Source organism: Aulonocara stuartgranti (genome assembly GCF_965226115.1).
Source record: "Aulonocara stuartgranti genome assembly, chromosome: 23".
Taxonomy (NCBI): Eukaryota; Metazoa; Chordata; class Actinopteri; order Cichliformes; family Cichlidae; genus Aulonocara; species Aulonocara stuartgranti.
The window spans coordinates 33,213,036-33,234,124 of record NC_138958.1 but is presented as its reverse complement, the minus strand read 5'-3'; the positions used below and the strand labels follow the sequence as shown (position 1 = coordinate 33,234,124).

General features: G+C 39.8%; 1 protein-coding gene across 3 annotated transcripts; it reads right to left on the bottom strand.

Moving 5' to 3' along the window:
- Positions 1-1,607: 1,607 nt before the first annotated feature.
- On the bottom strand, positions 1,608-19,436 carry ptger2a (prostaglandin E receptor 2a (subtype EP2)). Of its 3 annotated transcripts, none has more exons than XM_082523437.1 (3): positions 19,093-19,436; positions 13,125-14,608; positions 1,608-4,666 (listed from the first exon to the last, which is right to left on the bottom strand). In XM_082523437.1, the coding sequence occupies exons 2-3, from the start codon at positions 13,968-13,970 to the stop codon at positions 4,391-4,393; spliced, it is 1,122 nt and encodes a 373-aa protein (XP_082379563.1). In that variant the 5' UTR covers positions 13,971-14,608; positions 19,093-19,436; the 3' UTR covers positions 1,608-4,390. The 3 variants fall into 3 exon arrangements, with proteins under 3 accessions (XP_082379563.1, XP_082379564.1, XP_082379562.1); XM_082523438.1 differs by having other exon boundaries at positions 13,125-13,971; positions 19,189-19,436; XM_082523436.1 differs by having other exon boundaries at positions 13,125-13,971; positions 19,093-19,435.
- Between the last annotated feature and the right edge of the window lie 1,653 nt (positions 19,437-21,089).

The following is a 21,089-nucleotide window of genomic DNA, read 5'->3' as shown; positions in this document are numbered from 1 at the left end:
GCAAAAAGGTTCTTATTTAAATAGTTGGGGCCTTGTGTAAAGTTATTAACCCATGCTTGCATAGGTTTTGGCCCAAAGCAGGAGCGATCTTTTTCCATTTGCATTCCACAATTCATTTGGGTGCACGCTGGAATATTACCTTCAAAAGCAAACAATATTAGTTAAATGGCCTTTGGAGTGTCTAAGAATAAATTTAAATGAATAATCTCACATTTCAATATAATACAGCGTTTTTTGTCTCAAATCTGAGTCAAAGGAGCTTGCAAAGAAAAGCGTCTGGACTTCTTTAAGTTGCTTGAAGATGTTTCACCTTCATCCGAGAAGCTTCTTCAGTTCTAAGGTCAAATGGTGGAGAGTCCCAGATATAAACCTAGTGGGAGTGTCCCCCCACAGAGGGACAAAAGGACCCCCTGATGATCCTCTAATCGCCTGAGCCAAGGTGTGAAACTGGGTGTGGGTCCCAATCAGCCAGAGTTTCGGGTGTGTTCATTGTGAAACCTGGCCCCACCTTATCATGCGAATTCCTGAGATCAGATGGCCCAGGATGTGAGTGGGCGTTAAGGCGTCTGGGAAGGGAACTCAAAACTGGATTATAGATGGCAGAGAGTTGGTGTCGTAAACCCCCGCCTCTGTTCAAAGATGGTCGCTCACAGTGGACATAAATGGCTTCTTTCACTCCTCTTTCAAACCATCTGTCCTCTTTGTCCAAAATGTGAACATTGGCATCCTCGAAAGAGTGTCCTTTATCCTTAAGATGCAGATGGACTGCTGAGTCTTGTCCTGTGGAGGTGGCTCTTCTGTGTTGTGCCATGCGCTTGTGAAGTGGCTGTTTGGTCTCTCCAATGTAGAGGTCTGGGCATTCCTCGCTGCACTGTACAGCATACACCACATTGTTAAGTTTGTGTTTTGGCGTTTTGTCTTTCGGGTGAACCAGTTTTTGTCTGAGCGTGTTGCTGGGTCTGAAATGCACCGGGATGTCATGCTTGGAGAAAACTCTCCTGCCTCAAATCTGAGGCAAAGGCTCAATATATGACTTGCAGAATTTTCCAAAATATGTTAAAGATTTTTGCACTTGTTCTCAGGCTGTATTTAGTCTGCCTCAGTGGTTTCAACTTGGTTAAACAGATGTTTGAACAGGCCTCAGGGGTAGCCCAATAAAATCACTGTGGCCCCTCAATTGAATTCTATTGATACACTGTAACTATGAGTTAGATTAAACCATATAATTTGGTAATGAAAACTAGCAAACTCAATTTAGTAATTTACTTCACAGTTATTTAGTACTTCTGTAGTGATCATGGGCCTGTGCAGGTCAGACTTTTTCCCTCTCAAACAAGGGCATTCATCTCCCCGCTTTGTCCTGACCGTCTTCTGCTTTACCAGGACAGATATTTTAGCACCTTTATAACATAGCATATATGGTTGTACGTTGCATCCAAAAGTAAGAGAGCTGATCATAAACAAAGCAGAAGGTCTTGGTATGTAGTTTTAGCTGCCATATTCGACTCTGTTCTCTACATCTGGAACCCATCCACATACTGCATATAAAAAGTGTGTGTGTGTGTGTGTGTGTGTGTGTGAAAAGTTACAAATCTGGTTGCTCAGAATACTTGGTAGATGAGATGTTTATTTACACAAGCCATAAAACACACACACAAGCTTGTGCGCTCAGTGCATTCAATTTCATGTACAGTACTTAATTACAGAAAAATCCAGGTAGGTAGCATTCAGGTTTGACATTACATTTGCTGTCTGTCACACAAGCTGATACATATCACAGGCACACTGACGCAAAGACTCACATACACACGCTCATTCTCAAAATCACAAGAGAACACATTGGCATTAGTGCACACAGAAAGAACACATTACCACTGACAGGAAGCAGTAAGTCTCTGTCGTAAACACTGAACATATTGAGCCTGAGCTAAGAATCAACAACATACCAGCAGAGGCAATAAACTGCAGATTTTAACAACACAACGGGCAATTCTCACAGTGATGCTCACTGAATCTTCTGGCCTTTACCACACATTTCTGTGAACATTTTTCCACTTTGTACTCAATTGAGCACCAAACTATTTCAATTCCTAAACCCAGTCACGTCAGTGGGAGAGTTTTCCCTTTTTTTGAGAGATAATGGCAGGAGAGCAGGCAGAAGTTTGCAGTAGCTTTATTTTATTCCCCAGGGTTCCTTTAAAAGAAAGATATTGTGTAATTCAACCACATATAACTTTTTATCCCATTGAAAGTCTGCAAAAAAACAAAGTGGAGAATACTACCCACATTTTCCAAGAAAATCAGTAGTCATCTGATTTCAGCTGATTTGCTAAAAGTGACATCACTGTTGTGTAATGGTGGGTGGCTGATCAGTAAAGCGCGTGAGCTGTGTAGGCTAACTGCAAAATGATTAATGCGGGGTACAATTCTTAAGGACCTGAAAGGAAACTTACATTGGAAACCTTTGCTTTATCAGCTGAATTTCTAAGAGGATCTTAGCTGTGAGCCCTAATTTAGAAAGATGTCTTGTTTCAACACCAGATTGTTACTGTAGGAGACCCCCCCCCTACAATGTCTTAATTTTGTATGAGCAAGTCAAGTTGCCATATTAGGCTACTTCAGTTACAGTAAAGTTTTATTCAACCGTATTTCAGTCAGAACCACTATAGTCAAAAGTTATGGAAGGGGATTAGGGCTACAGGAAAAAAACAAAAAAATGGGGACGTCTTTTTTTTTTTTTTTTTAATCTCTCAGAATTCCAACTTTTTTCTCAGAACTCTGGGGGGGGGACCTCCCCGCTTTTTTACCCCCAATGCCCTTATCCTCTTCTGTAAAAAGTTTTATGCATAAATTAGAAAATGTGTGTCAACGTTAGATAGAAAGAACTTTGAGAAGCACAGAAAAACTGCTTGTGTGAATGAGGCAAGTTTATAACATTTAAATGGACTGTTTTTTCTCTACCTGAACACTCAAAGCACCTTTCCATTTAAAGTTACAGTCTTTCCACACTATAAAAATAGAGATAAATTCAAAGAAATCATTAAACGCCCCAAACTATGAAATTCATGTCCATGAAACTTCTGAACACAACTGTTTATGGAAAGCTAGAAGATGACCCCAAATAGGACATAGCAAACACAAATAAAACAAAAATCACATCATCGGCTTAGAAGGTGGAGTTGGGTAGAGATGAGTTGGATACATAGCAACTTTAGCCAGACTAAGACCCAATAAATGGCGTGGCGTGGTTCATATTCGCCAAACAGGTGTGTAAAAGGGTATCATCTCAAACCAGCTGATGTAGATGTAGGGCTAAAGCTCAAGACTTCAGATATTTGTCGTGTAAATATTTATAATGAAAACTTTGAGACAGGATTTATAAATGGCCACTGCATATTCTTTGTATTGTGCATAAAGATGCATTTGCACGTGTATTTAGTGAACTGCTGCCAATAACTGTTTGCCATTACAGTGATAAATACTGAATGTAATCAGCCATTTCTTTACAAATCACGCAGCTGACATAATTTAATCTACAGTATCACTTAAGGCAGAAAAGGTATGTTTATGCTATAATAGTTAACATATAAACCTACCTGGTCTGGAAAATTAACTTGATCACATTATTTTTAATTGTTTTGTCATTAATAAGACCCACTTTAAAAAGTACCCTAAGTTCATAAAGTGCATCAAAAGCATTACAATAACAGCCACGTGTCATGAGATTATTGATCCGCTTTTCCTTAACAGTTTAAGAAGCTTAAATCAAAATACATTTGCACATGAAACCTTGTTGTTAATAACATGGTAGTGTATCCTGTATACTACACACTATACATAAAAAATAAATACTGTAGCTCTCTACCTTTTTTGGTTAAAAGATAGCTTAATCTAAGACTCTGTAGGCATCCTGCCCTTTGACTTTTCTAACATCAATCTGGCAGCCTAGATTAAAGTACGAGGTTTAGACTCTCAGGGTTGATAAGAGAAGTATCAAAATACCAGTGATCAATATTTGTAACGCACTTGCACATTGTCTATGACATCACTGCCAAACTTTAGATATTTCCTTTCCCATCAGCAGCCATTTTTCTTTCATTCATAAAGAATGCAAGTCATGAGGGAGACAAAATCTCCGGAGAAGTCAGTGTGCATTTAGCTGAAATGCTAGAAGTGTATGGAAATGCCCACTAATTGGCAAGAGACGGCCCGAAACTGATAAGGCTGCTTAGAAGTTCTTATCAGCTTGATGGCATGGACCATTACCCAAAAGAAACACTGCTGTGACCCAGCAAACTTCTACAGCTTCGGTGCTCAGGTAGGACAGCGCACAGTCTACTTTCATGTCCAGTAAACATAAATATCAAGTGATGGCAAAGCACTGCTGCAGTCACATATTTTTTACTGAATCAATTTGCTCCGTGTACAGCGTTGGCCGAGACAGTTCTAGTTTGGCATTTTCTTTAGCCAGCGATGATTTAAACACAGATCCTCTCTGGTCTATCAGGGTGGACTGGCAGACAGAGGTCCAGCAAAAGTGCTGAACACCAGGGGAGAGTAGGATGAAGACCCAGGGGTCGACGATGGAGTTGACGGAGATGAAGCGGAGAGCAATCAGGTCTGAGGGATGATCATTCTCGCCATTGTAGTTGATGTACACTCGAATCTGAGGGAGGAAAGAGGAAGCAAGGAGTGAGGATAGAGAGATTATGAAGATTCCAAGGTACAATCTCAAAGCGAACATCATGAGAGAAAGACACACCACAGCTAGCATCCTGGTTCCAAATCAAACATTAAGCCTTTAATAGTAAACCATCACATAAAGACAGTTTGATATAGGGGGCTGAATTTGACTTAATTTTAATTTAATGCTGCCTGCATGTGGAAGGAGTTTGGAATCATCTTGACAGTGAACAGTGCAAAAGCCAGCCAACATCCAAAGAAGAAATTACAAGAAAGCCAATGTTGTAGAATAAAAGTGGTAAAAAAAATACTACGAATGTTCATGTTTCATGTTTTTGCATTATTGCTCTAGCTAGCAAAATCACATCCGCTTATACTCGCCCATTTATTTATTTATCTATGCAGAATCTGTGGCTCTACTATATATTGATTATTTTGATTATTGAGGAAATACTGTTGGGACATCTAAGAAACTGGAGACTTTTTCTTTGTTTCTTCCAGCGAGATTAGCATGATAGCAATCAATCCAACGGCGAAAATGTTGCTGGCGAGTGGACTAGTGCGAGTGCTGTAAATTTTTAAAAAGGTGGAGAAATGGTCTCCACTTACACAAGAGGCTGAGGATAGAAGCCCAGATCTAAACTAGATTACATAATAACCAATGATAATTTGGGCTCAGTTTATCTTACAACCTGATCTCATTATGCATAGTTTTAATTGTTTCGGTTTTAGTCTGCATAACTGATTTCTCAAAAATAAATAGCACTACAATTTATCCCTAGTAATGCGCACACAAGATATTTTTACTAACTAATGTTCTACATCAGGAAGAATATTTAAATTTCTTGCAACTCCCAAATATGGGCTCTCATGCTTATTCACTCAGTTTACAGACAAAAATAACAATAAAATGAAAGTATTCTTACATATTTCAGTTTTTTAGCTCATCCTACCAATAATTCAAGAAATCTCCACCATTTTCAAAGCACATAGATACTTCGGGCCGTTTGGATAAACAGACCAAATATTAAAAATGAAACTCCGTACTTTCTAACGTAAAAACCAAACTAAAATCACACTCTAACTACTCTTGTGGTAGTTCATGATGTACTTGTGTCCCCCCGTGTTTTAGGACAAATTTTCCTTTTTTTTTTTTTTACGTTCCAGGATATAAAGTTCCCTCCTTTAACTTTGTTTGCATGAAAAATATTTCTCAGGCCAATCACATATCTACTGATATAGTTAACTACTTGGTTAAGGTTAGGTAATAATAAGCAGTTTGGTTAGCTGTACATGGTCTGGATAAAAATCCTCTCTAAAGAGTCTCAAACATATGATCTGCAGGTAGGAAACATGCTTCCAATTGAAGCACCTTTTAAACTCGACTGAGTCCAAATTCAGATCTTTTCCGTTTTTGTAAGCTCACCATATGATTTTCATCTGCCTCAGTCTACAACCTCCAACCTTGTTCAAAAGACAAAATCAAAGAAAGGTAGTAGAAAAATTGATGTATTATAAAGTACTTGAGCTTTTAAATACAGCTGCTTTCATTAGCACACCTTAGGCCAAGAATGAGCATCAAATTACACTAATTAGTTCCTCCTTTGCAGCTGGAATGTCAGTGAAATCAGCCACTGCATTTATTGGCAGGAAGAAGCAGTAAATTCCCTCAGCACATAACCACAAGGTTGAGAACCAGCATGTTAATACAATCCATGGAAGCTGTGACTAGTCTGCAGGTTTAGAAATGACTGCTACTCTCTCTCGGGGATCGAGGGGAACAATATACAGTTAAAAGGATCAAATAACAACGGACAATAACCTCCTAATATTTTACATACTCGCTGTATTCCCTAACAGTGCTTCTCTTATTCACTTCCTGTCCTCCACCCACCCTTTTCTCTTTCTCTGAAATTCTTTTTTTTATTGCTATCTGCAAGTTTTTATTTAGCGCTTTCTCTTTTGCTTTCCACTCTACATTTGTGTTAGCACCTATGAGAGCACTCAGATTATCACCTGGAAATAAGGAGTAATTTGCATGAAAAATTTGCAAGAAAAATCAGCATGTATTTCAAAAATACAAATGATGAAGGAACAATGTGAACAACCTTGGAATAAAACACAAAATGTGCCTTTTGCGTGTTCTGTTCTTTAAGTGCAAACCCCAGTGCCATTTTAAACAAAGCCAGATGGGATCATTACTCTGATCAGTGACAGCCTTCACCATGTGTGAGAAACGAGAATGCGAGGAGACAGAAGTCAGACTTTCACCGTGAGCCCACGTTTCTCTCACAGCACCAACAGGAAGCGTTGTTGTGAGTCTTTGAGGGTATTGATCAGAGAACTAATGTCATCTGTTTTAGTTTCATTTCGAAGAGCAAAATGTTACACAGCCACAGTGTATGCTGAGCAGATACTGAGTCAGAGGTGATGACATTATTAATTTTGCCCTCATGATATCGTGTTACTTATTAATGTTGGCTAGCGTTTTCACATTTTAATGCGATCACAGATAACCACATCATCTGTCCACGATTTCATATCCGCAGAAAAATGTAATATGATCTTGCCATGTGGCTGTGTGTATTTGATATCCTGACTGTGGTCTCACATTACAATCTGGACACCCAAGAGTATATACAGTATATCATTGTGTCCTTGGGAATCTCACAATCATTTTGCAAACATGAAAAACCTTAAATATTTATTCAAGCCCCACCTTCTTGAGCTACAGTCATTATTAGAGAACTGCTCAGTGATGACAGTCACAACATCAGATCTTATCAGTGAAAAGGGTAGCAGTTTTATCACTTTAAAATACACTTGGCTTGAATGCTAACGTATGACTCTACTTTGAAGGCAAACCTCCATCTTCAATGTGTGCTGCACTTGATAATTTGCACTAACATTCGGCTAGTATTTGCAGGCCAACATGAAAAACTACAGGCAGCTATGGCAATCTGCTAGGAACCAAAGCAATGACTAGGAAGTTTTTGGTGCAACTACTTCTTTGCATCCAACTTCACCCAAGCGACCGCCAAAAACCAGCGAGCGGTGGTAAAAAGTCTGATGACTCAGCCACTCAAAATTGTTGCTGCATAATAGCTGAACATGACTGACATGAAGATGCAGTCTGTCCAACAGAATCACAAACTTTTTTTCTATTAAAAAAATACAGAATAAGTTTGCATCTAAATGATGCCATCAAGTCACCATAATCATACACCCTAACTAACAGCTTTGCATGGTAAAATTAGCAGTTTTGTCAATGTCGTCTGGTGGAGTTCAAGAGTTTGACTTGTTAAGAAGCACCACCTGAAACCAGGAAAAGCACTGAAAATGTTCAACATATAACATACATTTAAACTGATATCAACACATGTAAGTTTACTTTCTTGCTAGAAGGCAATACTGCATCGTTGATGGTGTTAAAAAAGACTACTATGGGTAACATGTAATTAAAGCGGATTATCCCCAACTAAGTGAAAACAATTTACTCAGAGAATATGATAAAAATCTTTAAATGGTTCTATGGACTGAAAAAAGGCAACCCAGTTCTGGAGATATACATCATCGAATACATATTTTATTTTATGTCTCTCCAGTAAAAATAAAACCACCAAAATTTGACTCTTCATGTATTTGGAATTTAGCAAACTTACAAATTTAGTAGGGGAACAAATAATTATTTCCCCCACTGCGTTCTACTGTAGCCCAAGTAGATTTCCTTCCTCCCTCATGTCCCTGTTTACCCTCGCTGTACCAAAAGTCATGCATTTCACTGAGTTGCCTGTTGAGGCAGTGAAGAAACCTGATCTCAGTGTCTTGTACCTGCCTACAGAATTCTACATCTGGCTGCAGTTGTCTGATAGTTGATTCTCATTAACACAATTAGAAGCTGTCAAAATGTTCAGTTTTACGGCATCCTGTGATGATTACGCTCCTCATTACTGTTAAAGACATTTTTTTAAAAGTCCTGTGTATGAATAGCTTATGTTACAAAAGCACTAGAAATTTTAAGTGAGTGGATGTGTGACAATTTGAGGGATTTACATAACGATCAAACAATAACTGTTAAATTAATAATACTCCTTGAGGAACACTCTCTGAAGGGCTCTGCTTGTAAGAACACGGTTCATAAAGTGGCTTCCGCCTTGGCGTCGTCTGCTTTTTATATTGTGGCTGATATTAAGTTAAGTATAATGCACAACTTGGCAGACACTGCAGAGCTGAAGGTTATGACTCCGTATTTCAGGTCAGAGCTGAGAAGCAACAGCACACGGGATGGCACTTTAGCACATAACCGATGTCTGCAACTAAGTGCATGGCATCATATTTTGCTGGGAAAGCTACTCATTTAGCATTTGAAGAACAAAGTGACGCTTAGGAAATCAAATGTTTCTCATATGTCTACTTTGTAAACATGCTATGCTAGTCAGAAATATCATATAACAAAGTCTAACAACATAGAGGTTTTGTTTTTGGTGTTTTACTACCATCCCCTGAGCAATCATCTGTGATATTGTTACAAGTGACATTTCTAATTGCACTTGGAAAGACAGATACTCATGATCTTCTCATTACAGCCTGAATCCATATTGCTTTCTGATGACATTACTGATAAAATCTTAAAGGTTGCTTCCAGTTACCAAGCATACTGCAAGTGAAGCTTGCTGTTTGGAATGATAACTTGACCTTAAAACATAACTTCTATTTGATGGGGGGGGGGGGGGGTTGGATTGTAGTCCTGGACATTTCATTATCTACTCACTATTTAAATAAAACTTAAGTATAATAATAATGACAATGTTTATGTGTTAGTCCCCGTAGGGGAATTATTCTTCTGCATTTAACCCATTCACCCAGTGAAGCAGTGGGCAGCCACCAGTGTAGGGACGGTACCTTGCTCAGGGGTACCTCAGGGTAGCTGTTCAGTGGATTTGAACCCCCAACCTTCCAATCATGGGGCAACCACTTCACCTACTGAGCTATCCCTAAATATGTGAATCAATATGTGATGGAAGAAATCATTAGGAAAAATATAGCTTGGGATCATAAATAGCTTTATAAATATCTTGGATTGATTTATTTTTAATTTAATAATTTCGTAATTCAGAGTTGTGGCAGTGCAGAAGCCTGGCCAAGCTGTTTTTTATTCATGCATCCATCCATGCATCTATCCATTCATTCTCTTCCGCTTATCCTTATCGGGGATAACTTTTCAGACACAATTTCTCTGCTGTAGCTGCTTAGTGGCAAAGTGCCTAAAGATACCATTTAAGTTTTCTGATATGTAGACAAAACACTGGTTTATCCCTTGAGTTACAGTGGGGCAAAAAAGTATTTAGTCAGCCACCGATTGTGCAAGTTCCCCCACTTAAAATGATGACAGAGGTCAGTAATTTGCACCAGAGGTACACTTCAACTGTGAGAGACAGAATGTGAAAAAAAAATCCATGAATTCACATGGTAGGATTTGTAAAGAATTTATTCGTAAATTAGGGTGGAAAATAAGTATTTGGTCACCTCAAACAAGGAAAATCTCTGGCTCTCACAGACCTGTAACGTCTTCTGTAAGAAGCTTTTCTGTCCCCCACTCGTTACCTGTATGAATGGCACCTGTTTGAACTCATCGTCTGTATAAAATGGGGCAGGGATAGCTCAGTAGGTAGAGTGGTTGCCCCATGATCGGAAGGTCGGGGGTTCGATTCCCCTTAACAGCTACCCTGAGGTACCCCTGAGCAAGGTACCGTCCCTACACACTGCTCCCCGGGCGCCCAATGGCTGCCCACTGCTTCACTGAGTGAATGAGTTAAATGCAGAGAGCAATTTCCCCACGGGGCTCAATAAAGTACAATAATGTACACACTTTCTTCTTAAAAGACACCTGTCCACAGCCTCAAACAGTCAGACTCCAAACTCCGCCATGGCCAAGACCAAAGAGCTTTCGAAGGACACCAGGTAAAGTATTGTAGACCTGCACCAGACTGGGAAGAGTGAATCTACAATAGGCAAGCAGCTTGGTGTGAAAAAATCAACTGTGGGAGCAATCATCAGAAAATGGAAGACATACAAGACCACTGATAATCTCCCTCGATCTGGGGCTTCATGCAAGATCTCATCCCGTGGGGTCAAAATGATCATGAGAACGGTGAGCAAAGATCCCAGAACCACACGGGGGGGACCTGGTGAATGACCTGCAGAGAGCTGGGACCAAAGTAACAAAGGTCACCATCAGTAACACACGACAACGGCAGGGAATCAAATCCCGCAGTGCCAGACGTGTTCCGCTGCTGAAGCCAGTGCATGTCCAGGCCCGTCTGAAGTTTGCCAGAGAGCACATGGATGATACAGCAGAGGATTGGGAGAATGTCATGTGGTCAGATGAAACCAAAGTAGAACTTTTTGGTATAAACTCAACTCGTCGTGTTTGGAGGAAGAAGAATACTGAGTTGCATCCCAAGAACACCATACCTACTGTGACGCATGGGGGTGGAAACATCATGCTATGGGGCTGTTTTTCTGCCAAGGGGACAGGACGACTGATCCGTGTTAAGGACAGAATGAATGGGGCCATGTATCGTGAGATTTTGAGCCAAAACCTCCTTCCATCAGTGAGAACTTTGAAGATGAAACGAGGCTGGGTCTTCCAACATGACAATGATCCAAAACACACCGCCTGGGCAACAAAGGAGTGGCTCCGTAAGAAGCATTTGAAAGTCCTGGAGTGGCCTAGCCAGTCTCCAGACCTCAACCCCATAGAAAATCTGTGGCGGGAGTTGAAAGTCCGTGTTGCTCGGCGACAGCCCCAAAACATCACTGCTCTCGAGAAGATCTGCATGGAGGAATGGGCCAAAATACCAGCTACTGTGTGTGCAAACCTGGTAAAGACCTATAGTAAACGTTTGACCTCTGTTATTGCCAACAAAGGTTATGTTACAAAGTATTGAGTTGTATTTTTGTTATTGACCAAATACTTATTTTCCACCCTGATTTACGAATAAATTCTTTACAAATCCTACCATGTGGATTCATGGATTTTTTTTTTCACATTCTGTCTCTCACAGTTGAAGTGTACCTCTGGTGCAAATTACTGACCTCTGTCATCATTTTAGGTGGGGGAACCTGCACAATCGGTGGCTGACTAAATACTTTTTTGCCCCACTGTAGGTAGTTTTGTATGCTTGAATGATTCATAGGCCAGTGTTACGTGGCTTAACAAAAAAAAAAAAATCAAAAACAAGACAAGACAAAAAAAAAAGTTAAAAAAGGAAAGATGTGAATATTTTAGCAAGCCCCTGTACACAAACTGAAGTGCATCATCTTTGGCTTTAAAATAGGCAGCAGCTTCACAAAGGCACTACAGAAATTCCTGTCTACACATTGGCATCAAAGCAACCGATAATCTACTGCAATGTTTATGAGTATTGCATTTCCACCACGTGTCCACAGAGAAACAGTTACATTTGCATATGTATCAGACTTCACACAATAAACAGTACCGGCTGTGGGTGACATTTTGATACACATCTGATAAGACAGCAGTTTTTCAGCAACCAGGCTAAAAAAAACAAAACAAAAAACAGTTTTATCTTTCAATCAGTACTCGAGATCAGATAAGCTGAAAAGAGATGCATATACATGAGTTGCATATCAGTCAAACCGCTAAGCCAGTACTTCGCTTTCCTTTTGTAAATAGCTAAACATTGTCTCTAATTTTGTATAAGTGGAACGTGGTTTGTGTTCTAGGGGGTCTGAAATAGTGGTAGTGTAGTATTAAGGTAATGTGACACAGTGTGAACCTAATAACAAGTACTCTAACCAAAATATCACTATTACCAAAGTGTATAAAGGATATAAAGTGTCAAAAAAGACTAGCCTGTAAGCCTGCATGACCAACAATGTAGCACAAAAACTGCAGTGACCTAATCAGGCCGGTCACAAATAGTAGACAAGGGATGTTAAACATGTGGTCTGGCGGGCAGAACCAGACAGCTAAGAGTCAGTTCAGTGAAGGGTCTTGCAATTGTGAAAATTGTAGGCATTGAAGTAAAAAAAATGTATTTATTTATTTATTTTGTCTACGGAAGGAGGCGTTGACCATTCCTATTGGTCCCCACTCCCTGCTGTAATTAAGTGGGAGAAGGGACATATTTAGGGATGGGGAGAAAAGGACCCCAGTGCCCATCTGACCCCACCACAGAGAAAAAAACTACACCCGCCCTAACATTCAGTCAACTCCCAGACTACATAAGACAATAAACAACAAGGTTAAGTCCATCCTCCACCTCTGGTAGATTCATCCACCTGTAGAGTGGTCTCCTCAAAAGAAGAGACAAAAAAAACTGAATTGGCCATGAATGGCTCCTACGGATTCAGTTCAGCCCAAACAAACTGATGAACAAAGGTCATTTGCAGAACAACACTCCATTGTCACTTACCACTAGTGGTAGTGTACAGATGATAAAGGTAACGGTCATGACGACCATCATGGTCAGATGCTCCACCTCCTCTGACATGGACAGAAGCTTGCGCTCACTGTTGGATCTCATTGTGGACATCACTGTGCCATTTCTCCTCCGGCGCTGGTACATCCTATACAGCTGGTACACCACAAAGGCGTTACACACTACAATGGCCACCACGAGCACCAGCATAAAAGTGGCATACAGAATGGCATAGGCTTTGTTCTGTGGTTTCACTGCATTCATGTCAATGAAGCACCATGTGCCCGGGCAGTATTGTACATATCTCCCAAATCCAGCAAAAGGGAGGAGACAGAATATTATGCACAACAAAAACACCAGCAATATTGTGATGTATGCACACTTCTTGGTGACATGCCGGCTGTACAGGTAGGGGTACCCAATGGCAAAGCATCTTTCTAGTGCTGTAGAGAAGAGGAGCAACATGGTAGCCAGGCTGAAGAAGGTCATACTGGCACCAAAGTACGAACACAAGCCGCAAGTTTTAGGCCTCATACCAATCAGGGTTAAGTTGCGCGAGTATGAAAGCAGCACTAATGGGCTGACCAAACAGGTTCCAGTCAAGTCCGTAACCACCAATGATGTGATGAGGATGTGGAACAAGCTGCGCTGCCATGTGCCTCCACTCCTTACGTTCCTGCGTCGCCGTATTTCCAAGATCACCAGGGCAGCTACGTTTCCAAAGATGCCTATAGCAAACATGGAGGCGCTGACCAGGGGGTTCGCAGGAGGGTTAATGTGGTGCTTGAAGTGGCATGTATCGTTGTCTACATCTATCCTTGAGCAGTTGCTTTCACCCATCCTGTTAAACCAAAAATAGGAAAAGAGATCTGTGAGACGTAGTCTTGACAACAAATTTTTTTTTCACTATTATTAGCTTGATCAAAATGATTGGTGAAAAATGTCTTAACAAAATACAACTCAATTGATATAAGTACTTTTAACAGAGTTCCAAATAACACTAGCAAAATTGTATATGGGAATTATTATCACACTATCAGTATGTATTATTTACTTTTAAGAAAACAGAAAGAACTAGACTCCGCAATGCCTTTCTTTCACTGTACCACCGTGGCCCTCATCAGCATACAAAAGTACAAAGAACCAACCATGTTTAGTATGAGCCAATGCCACGGTGACAGTATATACAGTCTGGTACAACAACTTTGCAACAAATTATTAAGACCTAGAAAGATTCAATTCAATTCAATTTATTTATATAGCGCCAAATCACAACAAAAGTCGCCTCAAGGCGCTTCATAGATACAGAGAAAAACCCAACAATCATATGACCCCCTATGAGCAAGCACTTTGGCGACAGTGGGAAGGAAAAACTCCCTTTTAACAGGAAGAAACCTCTGGCAGAACCAGGCTCAGGGAGGGGCGGCCATCTGCTGCGACCGGTTGGGGTGAGAGAAGGAAGACAGGATAAAGACATGCTGTGGAAGAGAGACAGAGGTTAACAACAGATATGATTCAATGCAGAGAGGTCTATTAATACATAGTGAGTGAGAAAGGTGACTGGAAAGGAAAAACTCAATGCATCATGGGAATCCCCCGGCAGCCTACATCTATTGCAGCATAACAAAGGGAGGATTCAGGGTCACCTGGTCCAGCCCTAACTATATGCTTTAGAAAAAAGGAAAGTTTTAAGCCTAATCTTAAAAGTAGAGATGGTGTCTGTCTCCCGAATCCAAACTGGAAGCTGGTTCCACAGAAGAGGGGCCTGAAAACTGAAGGCTCTCCCTCCCATTCTACTTTTAAATACTCTAGGAACAACAAGTAGGCCTGCAGAGCGAGAGCGGAGCGCTCTAATAGGGTGATATGGTACTACAAGGTCATTAAGATAAGATGGGGCCTGATTATTTAAGACCTTGTATGTGAGGAGCAGGATTTTGAATTCAATTCTGGATTTAACAGGAAGCCAATGAAGGGAAGCCAAAACAGGAGAAATATGCTCTCTCTTTCTAGTCCCTGTCAGGACTCTTGCTGCAGCATTTTGGATTAGCTGAAGGCTTTTCAGTGAGTTTTTTGGACATCCTGATAATAATGAATTACAGTAGTCCAGCCTGGAAGTAATAAATGCATGAACTAGTTTTTCAGCGTCACTCTGAGACAGGATATTTCTAATTTTAGAGATGTTGCGCAAATGGAAGAAAGCAGTCTTACATATTTGTTTAATATGTGCGTTGAAGGACATGTCCTGGTCAAAAATGACTCCAAGGTTCCTCACCGCGTTACTGGAGGCCAAGGTAATGCCATCCAGAGTAAGAATCTGATTAGATACCATATTTCTAAGATTTTCAGGGCCGAGTACAATAACCTCAGTTTTATCTGAATTAAGAAGCAGAAAGTTAGCGGCCATCCAGGTCTTTATGTCTTTAAGACATTCCTGCAGTTTAACTAATTGGTGTGTGTTATCTGGCTTCATGGACAGATAGAGCTGGGTGTCATCTGCATAGCAGTGAAAATGTATGCTATGTCTTCTAATGATACTGCCTAAGGGAAGCATGTATAATGTAAACAGAATTGGTCCTAGCACTGAACCCTGTGGAACTCCATAATTAACCTCAGTGTGTGAAGAGGACTCTCCATTTACATGCACGAATTGGAGTCTATTAGATAGATATGATACAAACCACTGCAGCGCAGTACCTGTAATACCTACAGCATGTTCTAATCGCTCTAATAGGATATTATGATCAACAGTATCGAACGCTGCACTGAGGTCTAGCAGGACAAGCACAGAGATGAGTCCACTGTCAGAGGCCATAAGAAGATCATTTGTAACCTTCACTAAAGCTGTTTCTGTGCTGTGCTGAGCTCTGAAACCTGACTGAAACTCTTCAAATAAACCATTCCTCTGCAGATGATCTGTTAGCTGTTTGACAACCACTCTTTCAAGGATTTTTGATATGAAAGGAAGGTTGGAGATTGGCCTATAATTAGCTAAGACTGCTGGGTCTAGAGATGGCTTTTTGAGTAAAGGTTTAACTACAGCCAGCTTGAAGGCCTGTGGTACATAGCCGATTATTAGAGATAGGTTGATCATATTTAAGATCGAAGAATTAATTAATGGCAGGACTTCTTTGAGCAGTTTTGTAGGAATGGGGTCTAAAAGACACGTTGATGGTTTGGAGGAAGTAATTATTGAAGTTAACTCAGAAAGATCAATTGGAGAAAAAGAGTCTAACTTAATATCAATGGTACTAAGAGTAACTGTAGATAATATTACATCTGTGGGATGATTATTGGTAATTTTTTCTCTAATGATAAAAATTTTATTTGTGAAGAAGTTCATGAAGTCATTACTAGTTAACGTTAAAGGGATGGTTGGCTCAAAAGAGCTCTGACTTTTTGTCAGCCTGGCTACAGTGCTGAAGAGACAGGATACCAAGATGGTGCTCAACAAATTCAGTTAGATTAAAATAACTAAATAAAGATACACTTTTGTATGTAACATGTTACAAAGTTACAAAGTAACGTGATTACAAAGTAACGTGATTACAAAGTAACGTGATTACAAAGTAACGCTTGACTGTAATCATATTAGAGTTTTCTATAATGCAGTAAAGTAAATTACTGTACCAACTGCATTATAAGGCTAACACAACTTCAGCTCTTTGCAAGCACCTGCACAGACAGCATGCAAACACAAATCTAGCCAAGAACCCAGAGTGATGATAAAGCCGAGTCCATGATGACTCCAGCACAGTAACCAGGCCCCGAATTTCCACAGTGATGGGCCATCAGCCTGCAGCCTCCATTTCTACCTGTTTTTGTTTCTAAAATAGAATTACTGGCGATTCTACTTTAATGTTTAGGCTGGTTTTCATCTTTGTTTGGCTTTGTGTTTATAAGTAAAATGTAATTATGTTTTACAGAGTAACGAGAAAGTAATATGCCAAGCAGTCAAATTACTTTCTCCGGCATCTAATTTCATTCCATAGTGCATTCTTTTAAGTCGAGTAAAGAGGAATGTGTAATGCAAGTGTAATACATTGCAAGAAAGGCACTTTCATACACATATTATGTAAAGAACTCAAGAGATTGGGTCTCCAGAGCTATGTAGCCCTAAAAAGACCACTTATCAGTGAAGCTAACCAGAAGAAAGGCTTCAATTTGATAGAGAGTGAAAATATTGGTCTCTACACCAGTAGAAAAAAAGTCACATAGTCTAATGAGCCCAGTTTTACCCTGTTCCAACTTTTCCATGAATTCATTTCTTTCTTCCCTGATTCTGTGGCTATATCCCGAAAGCTACATACTATCCTTTTAAATTGTGAAAGAGTTGTTCGGGGGGCTCAAGACATCATTTTCACATACTGTGGCCACCACTGACTCCGGACCTTCACATCATTCAGAATCTTTACGAAGTCCATGTGTGTCCATGTGACATCATAAAAGCTAAAGTCAGGTCAACGATATAATAGAGTGTATGATGACAAATAAAATGAAAGGGCATGATAGATTCCCCTCCAGAGAAAAACAAACATGCTACATAACTCAACTACGCCCAGTCATAGTCATCTTTCATGTTTGCAGTTGCTCATGTGTTTTGTGGGTGAAACCAAACTGCTGGCAGTTGAAGACAAACTCAAGTCTGTGCAAAGGAAAAACTAGAGGCCTACAAATCTCTTATCCAGGACTTTTAATACAAAGATTTGTTGATTTATGGGTGTAATGTAAATGATAAAATACTGTCTTTAACAACGGAGCAATATCATAAAATATACTGAACTAACAGAAGTAATGCATGCAGCTCCAGCAGGTGCCTCAAACTCTGTGTCACAGTTGTGGCTTAATAAGACAAGAAAAAAGAAATCATGTTTTCGTGTACTAAACAACTCGACAACTGCATTAAAACTGTTGGTTTTAATGTTCATTTTAACATAATGAGGGAACATGAACCTCAACACATGATCTTCACTGCAAAGCAAATTGAATTCTGACTCAGCTTTAGGGAATGCTCTAAGCGCTAAGTTCCAGCAGTTTCAAAATGACTTTCATTTGTTTAACTTCCGCTCACTGGTCCAAGAAAATCCAGTGTTGGCTGCCAAGAATGTTTACTGGTGTCATTTAAATTCACACCATTTTGACTGAAGCCAATAACGCTGATAACACATGGCGCACACTTGATGTTTGTAGGACTTTGTCTGACCTTACTGACCGCACGCATGCTGTGCGCAAAGGAAGATCCCCCCCCCCCCCCTCCCATTTCTCCTTTTTTACATTTGCAAAAATTCCACTAGTATATCTTTTGGAATTGTGAAACCCAAAGTTGTTCCTCTTTTTCCTCAGCAGTTAAGAGATATCAGCTGACAGGCAGAAAATCAGAAAGTGTATCTCAAGGTTTCACACAGTTACTTTTACAACGGCTGTGCTGATTTTTCAAAGTCTACGTCTGCATACTAATATTGCACATTTGCGCCGTTTGCATGACTTTCTGTGGGTGTGATTGCCTTCACTTCCACTGGATGTGTAACAGGCTCACTTGCTGTGACTGATTACGCCCGCTGTTACTTTGGGCTTCAGATGCTCCTGAACTGATTAAACAGCTACAAAAACAACGTCGGGAGTCTGAAAGATGTGACCAGGTTTTGGTTCTTGGATGAAGTTCTTTGCAGATTTTTCATGACGTCAGTTTTTGACAGCTATTTAAAAAATTCTGGAAAAATGTGACTTTATTAATTAACACGCTTTAATGAAAACAAACAAGCCGGCTTCCGTTTAATTTAATATCGATGACTTCTTGTAAACAAGACACGGCGGTTTGCTGTCTGGTTTCAAAGTATTTATTTAATTGGTAAAAAGATGTTTGAAGCATGTGACGAAGGCTTTCAGTTACATCATTCACACTCAAGAAAACAACGCGACTGTCCCTCACAGAAGCAACACACATCCAAAAAAATTAAGTTCTCACCTGCTTTTTGACTTTCCTTCACTAGTGTAGAAGTTTGTCGTTTATCAATGTCCCAGTCGAGTCGCAATGCAGGTAAAAACACAAGAAAATACCCACCGTATATTCCCTCTTCTTTCACTTACGGAGCCGCTCTGGATTCAAGGTAAGTTGGTGCGAGAGCGAGGCGCGCGCTGCTGTGAGAGTCAGGCATGAGTGGACCCGGGTAAAGGGAATCGTGCGGTGACGTCACACCCAAAAGGTCCACCCACGCAGTGAATGCGTGCCCGTGCAAGCCTTACCTTAAAAATACTGTTAAATAGCGCTCACTGTGAGTTCAGCTGCAGAACAGTCTTTGTTCAGTTTGTCTGTCAGACTGCAGTCACGTGACGGGGATGATACTTCCCTGTTTAAACAAGTCATGTAGCTTCACTTTGGTAAGAATGACAACCGATCACTCCTAAGTTAAAGAAAGTACCACAGAAGCGAATTATCTACATTGTTTGTAACATTATATGTCTTTATTTTTGGAAATGCTGCATTATACTAACAAATAGGTTATTTAATGAAGAAGGGGTTTCACACTAGCCTTCAACTGGCTTACAATGTTTTTAGAAACAAGGCCACTCTCCAGATTGTACACAAGACTTTTAAATGCGACAAGCAGCTATTTTGGGGGAACTATTGTAAAAAAAAATTTTAAACAAACAGCTGTAGCACTAATGTGAAGTAATTATATAAAAATGTAATCTGCTCCCTTTCTTTCTGAAGTCCCTAAAGCAATATTACATGGCATTATTATTCATGGTGAGTTTCCAACACTAAAAACAAAAAGAAAAGTTATAGCATGGACTGTTTCCTGTCTGATAAAATGACGTGTGTGTGTGTGTGTGTGTGTGTGTGTGTGTGTGTGTGTGTGTGTGTGTGTGTGTCTGTCTCCTGCTTTTATCTCGAATGTACAATTAGGAGATTCAAAGAAAGATGTCTGTTTTCTCATATGTAGGGTTTGTGTATTCTTTTGGGGTTTGTTTTTTTCTTCAAATTAATGTACATTTGAGGTGAGTTTCCCAAGAAGATGAATAAAAGTGTTTGTCCCGTATGAATCAGCATAAAAAAAACCAAACAAACCAAACAAAAAAACTGTAGAAAAATTCCATGCCAATATCAATACATCACTTGATAAAACAGATAGAAGAAGAAAACAGAATAAATGCCAAACAAGATCCAATAATGTGCCTTTATTGGAACATGTTGCCATCGTTGGACATTGTAAGATTAAGCTCAATGGGGATTTCAGGTCAGTGAGTGACTTCTTTACCATTTACCTTTTTTCTTTTTCTTTCTTTTCTTTTTTCTTTTACAATTCGTCTCCTCTGGTTTGAAAAGCCTTGTAATCAGCTAATGTCTAAAGCACACGTGCAACCACAGAATTGTATCACATATAATCTCCTGCCCAACACCTCAAATTCTAAATGTTATTTACAGTTTTCACAGCTCACACACAGAAATTTTACACACCCTTCCTTCCTGCCTGGTCTTTCTTCCTTTTTTAAAAACTCTTTCTATCTCTCGCTCTCTTTCATATTGCAGATCTTGTAGCTTCCACTTTTATTTCCTGTAATACCTTTCGCTTCCCTTACAGCTTGTCTGCTCCCATTTTGTTTCCTTTCCTTTCTTTTTCCTACCTTTCCTCTGTCAGCACCTTTTCCATTATGTCCTTTTTCTTGTCATTTCCCCGTCCTTCTACTTTTTGCCCTTTTACAGTTGATTTCATGCTTTCTTTGATCACCTAACCATTACAAATTAAAAGACTCAATCACAATTTTCAGCTTATAGATACAAAACCTACAAATCCAGATTTTTCAAGTAACAGCCCCACCCGTGAGTCGATATTGATCCAAGCAAAGGATTTATAAATAGCGATCATTGTTGTCTGTCTTTGCTCTTTATTTAGAACCATTTCAATTATTGATCAAGGTCTTGATCCACAAAGTCTATGTCCTGCTGCTCTGGTAAACAGC

Excerpts from the sequence above, each read along its gene's own strand:
- ptger2a (XM_082523437.1), bottom strand. The coding sequence starts at position 13,970 with ATGGGTGAAAGCAACTGCTCAAGGATAGATGTAGACAACGATACATGC. Across the intron at positions 4,667-13,124 it reads TCTGTACACTACCACTAGTG|ATTCGAGTGTACATCAACTA; the intron begins GTAAGTGACAAT and ends TTCCTCCCTCAG.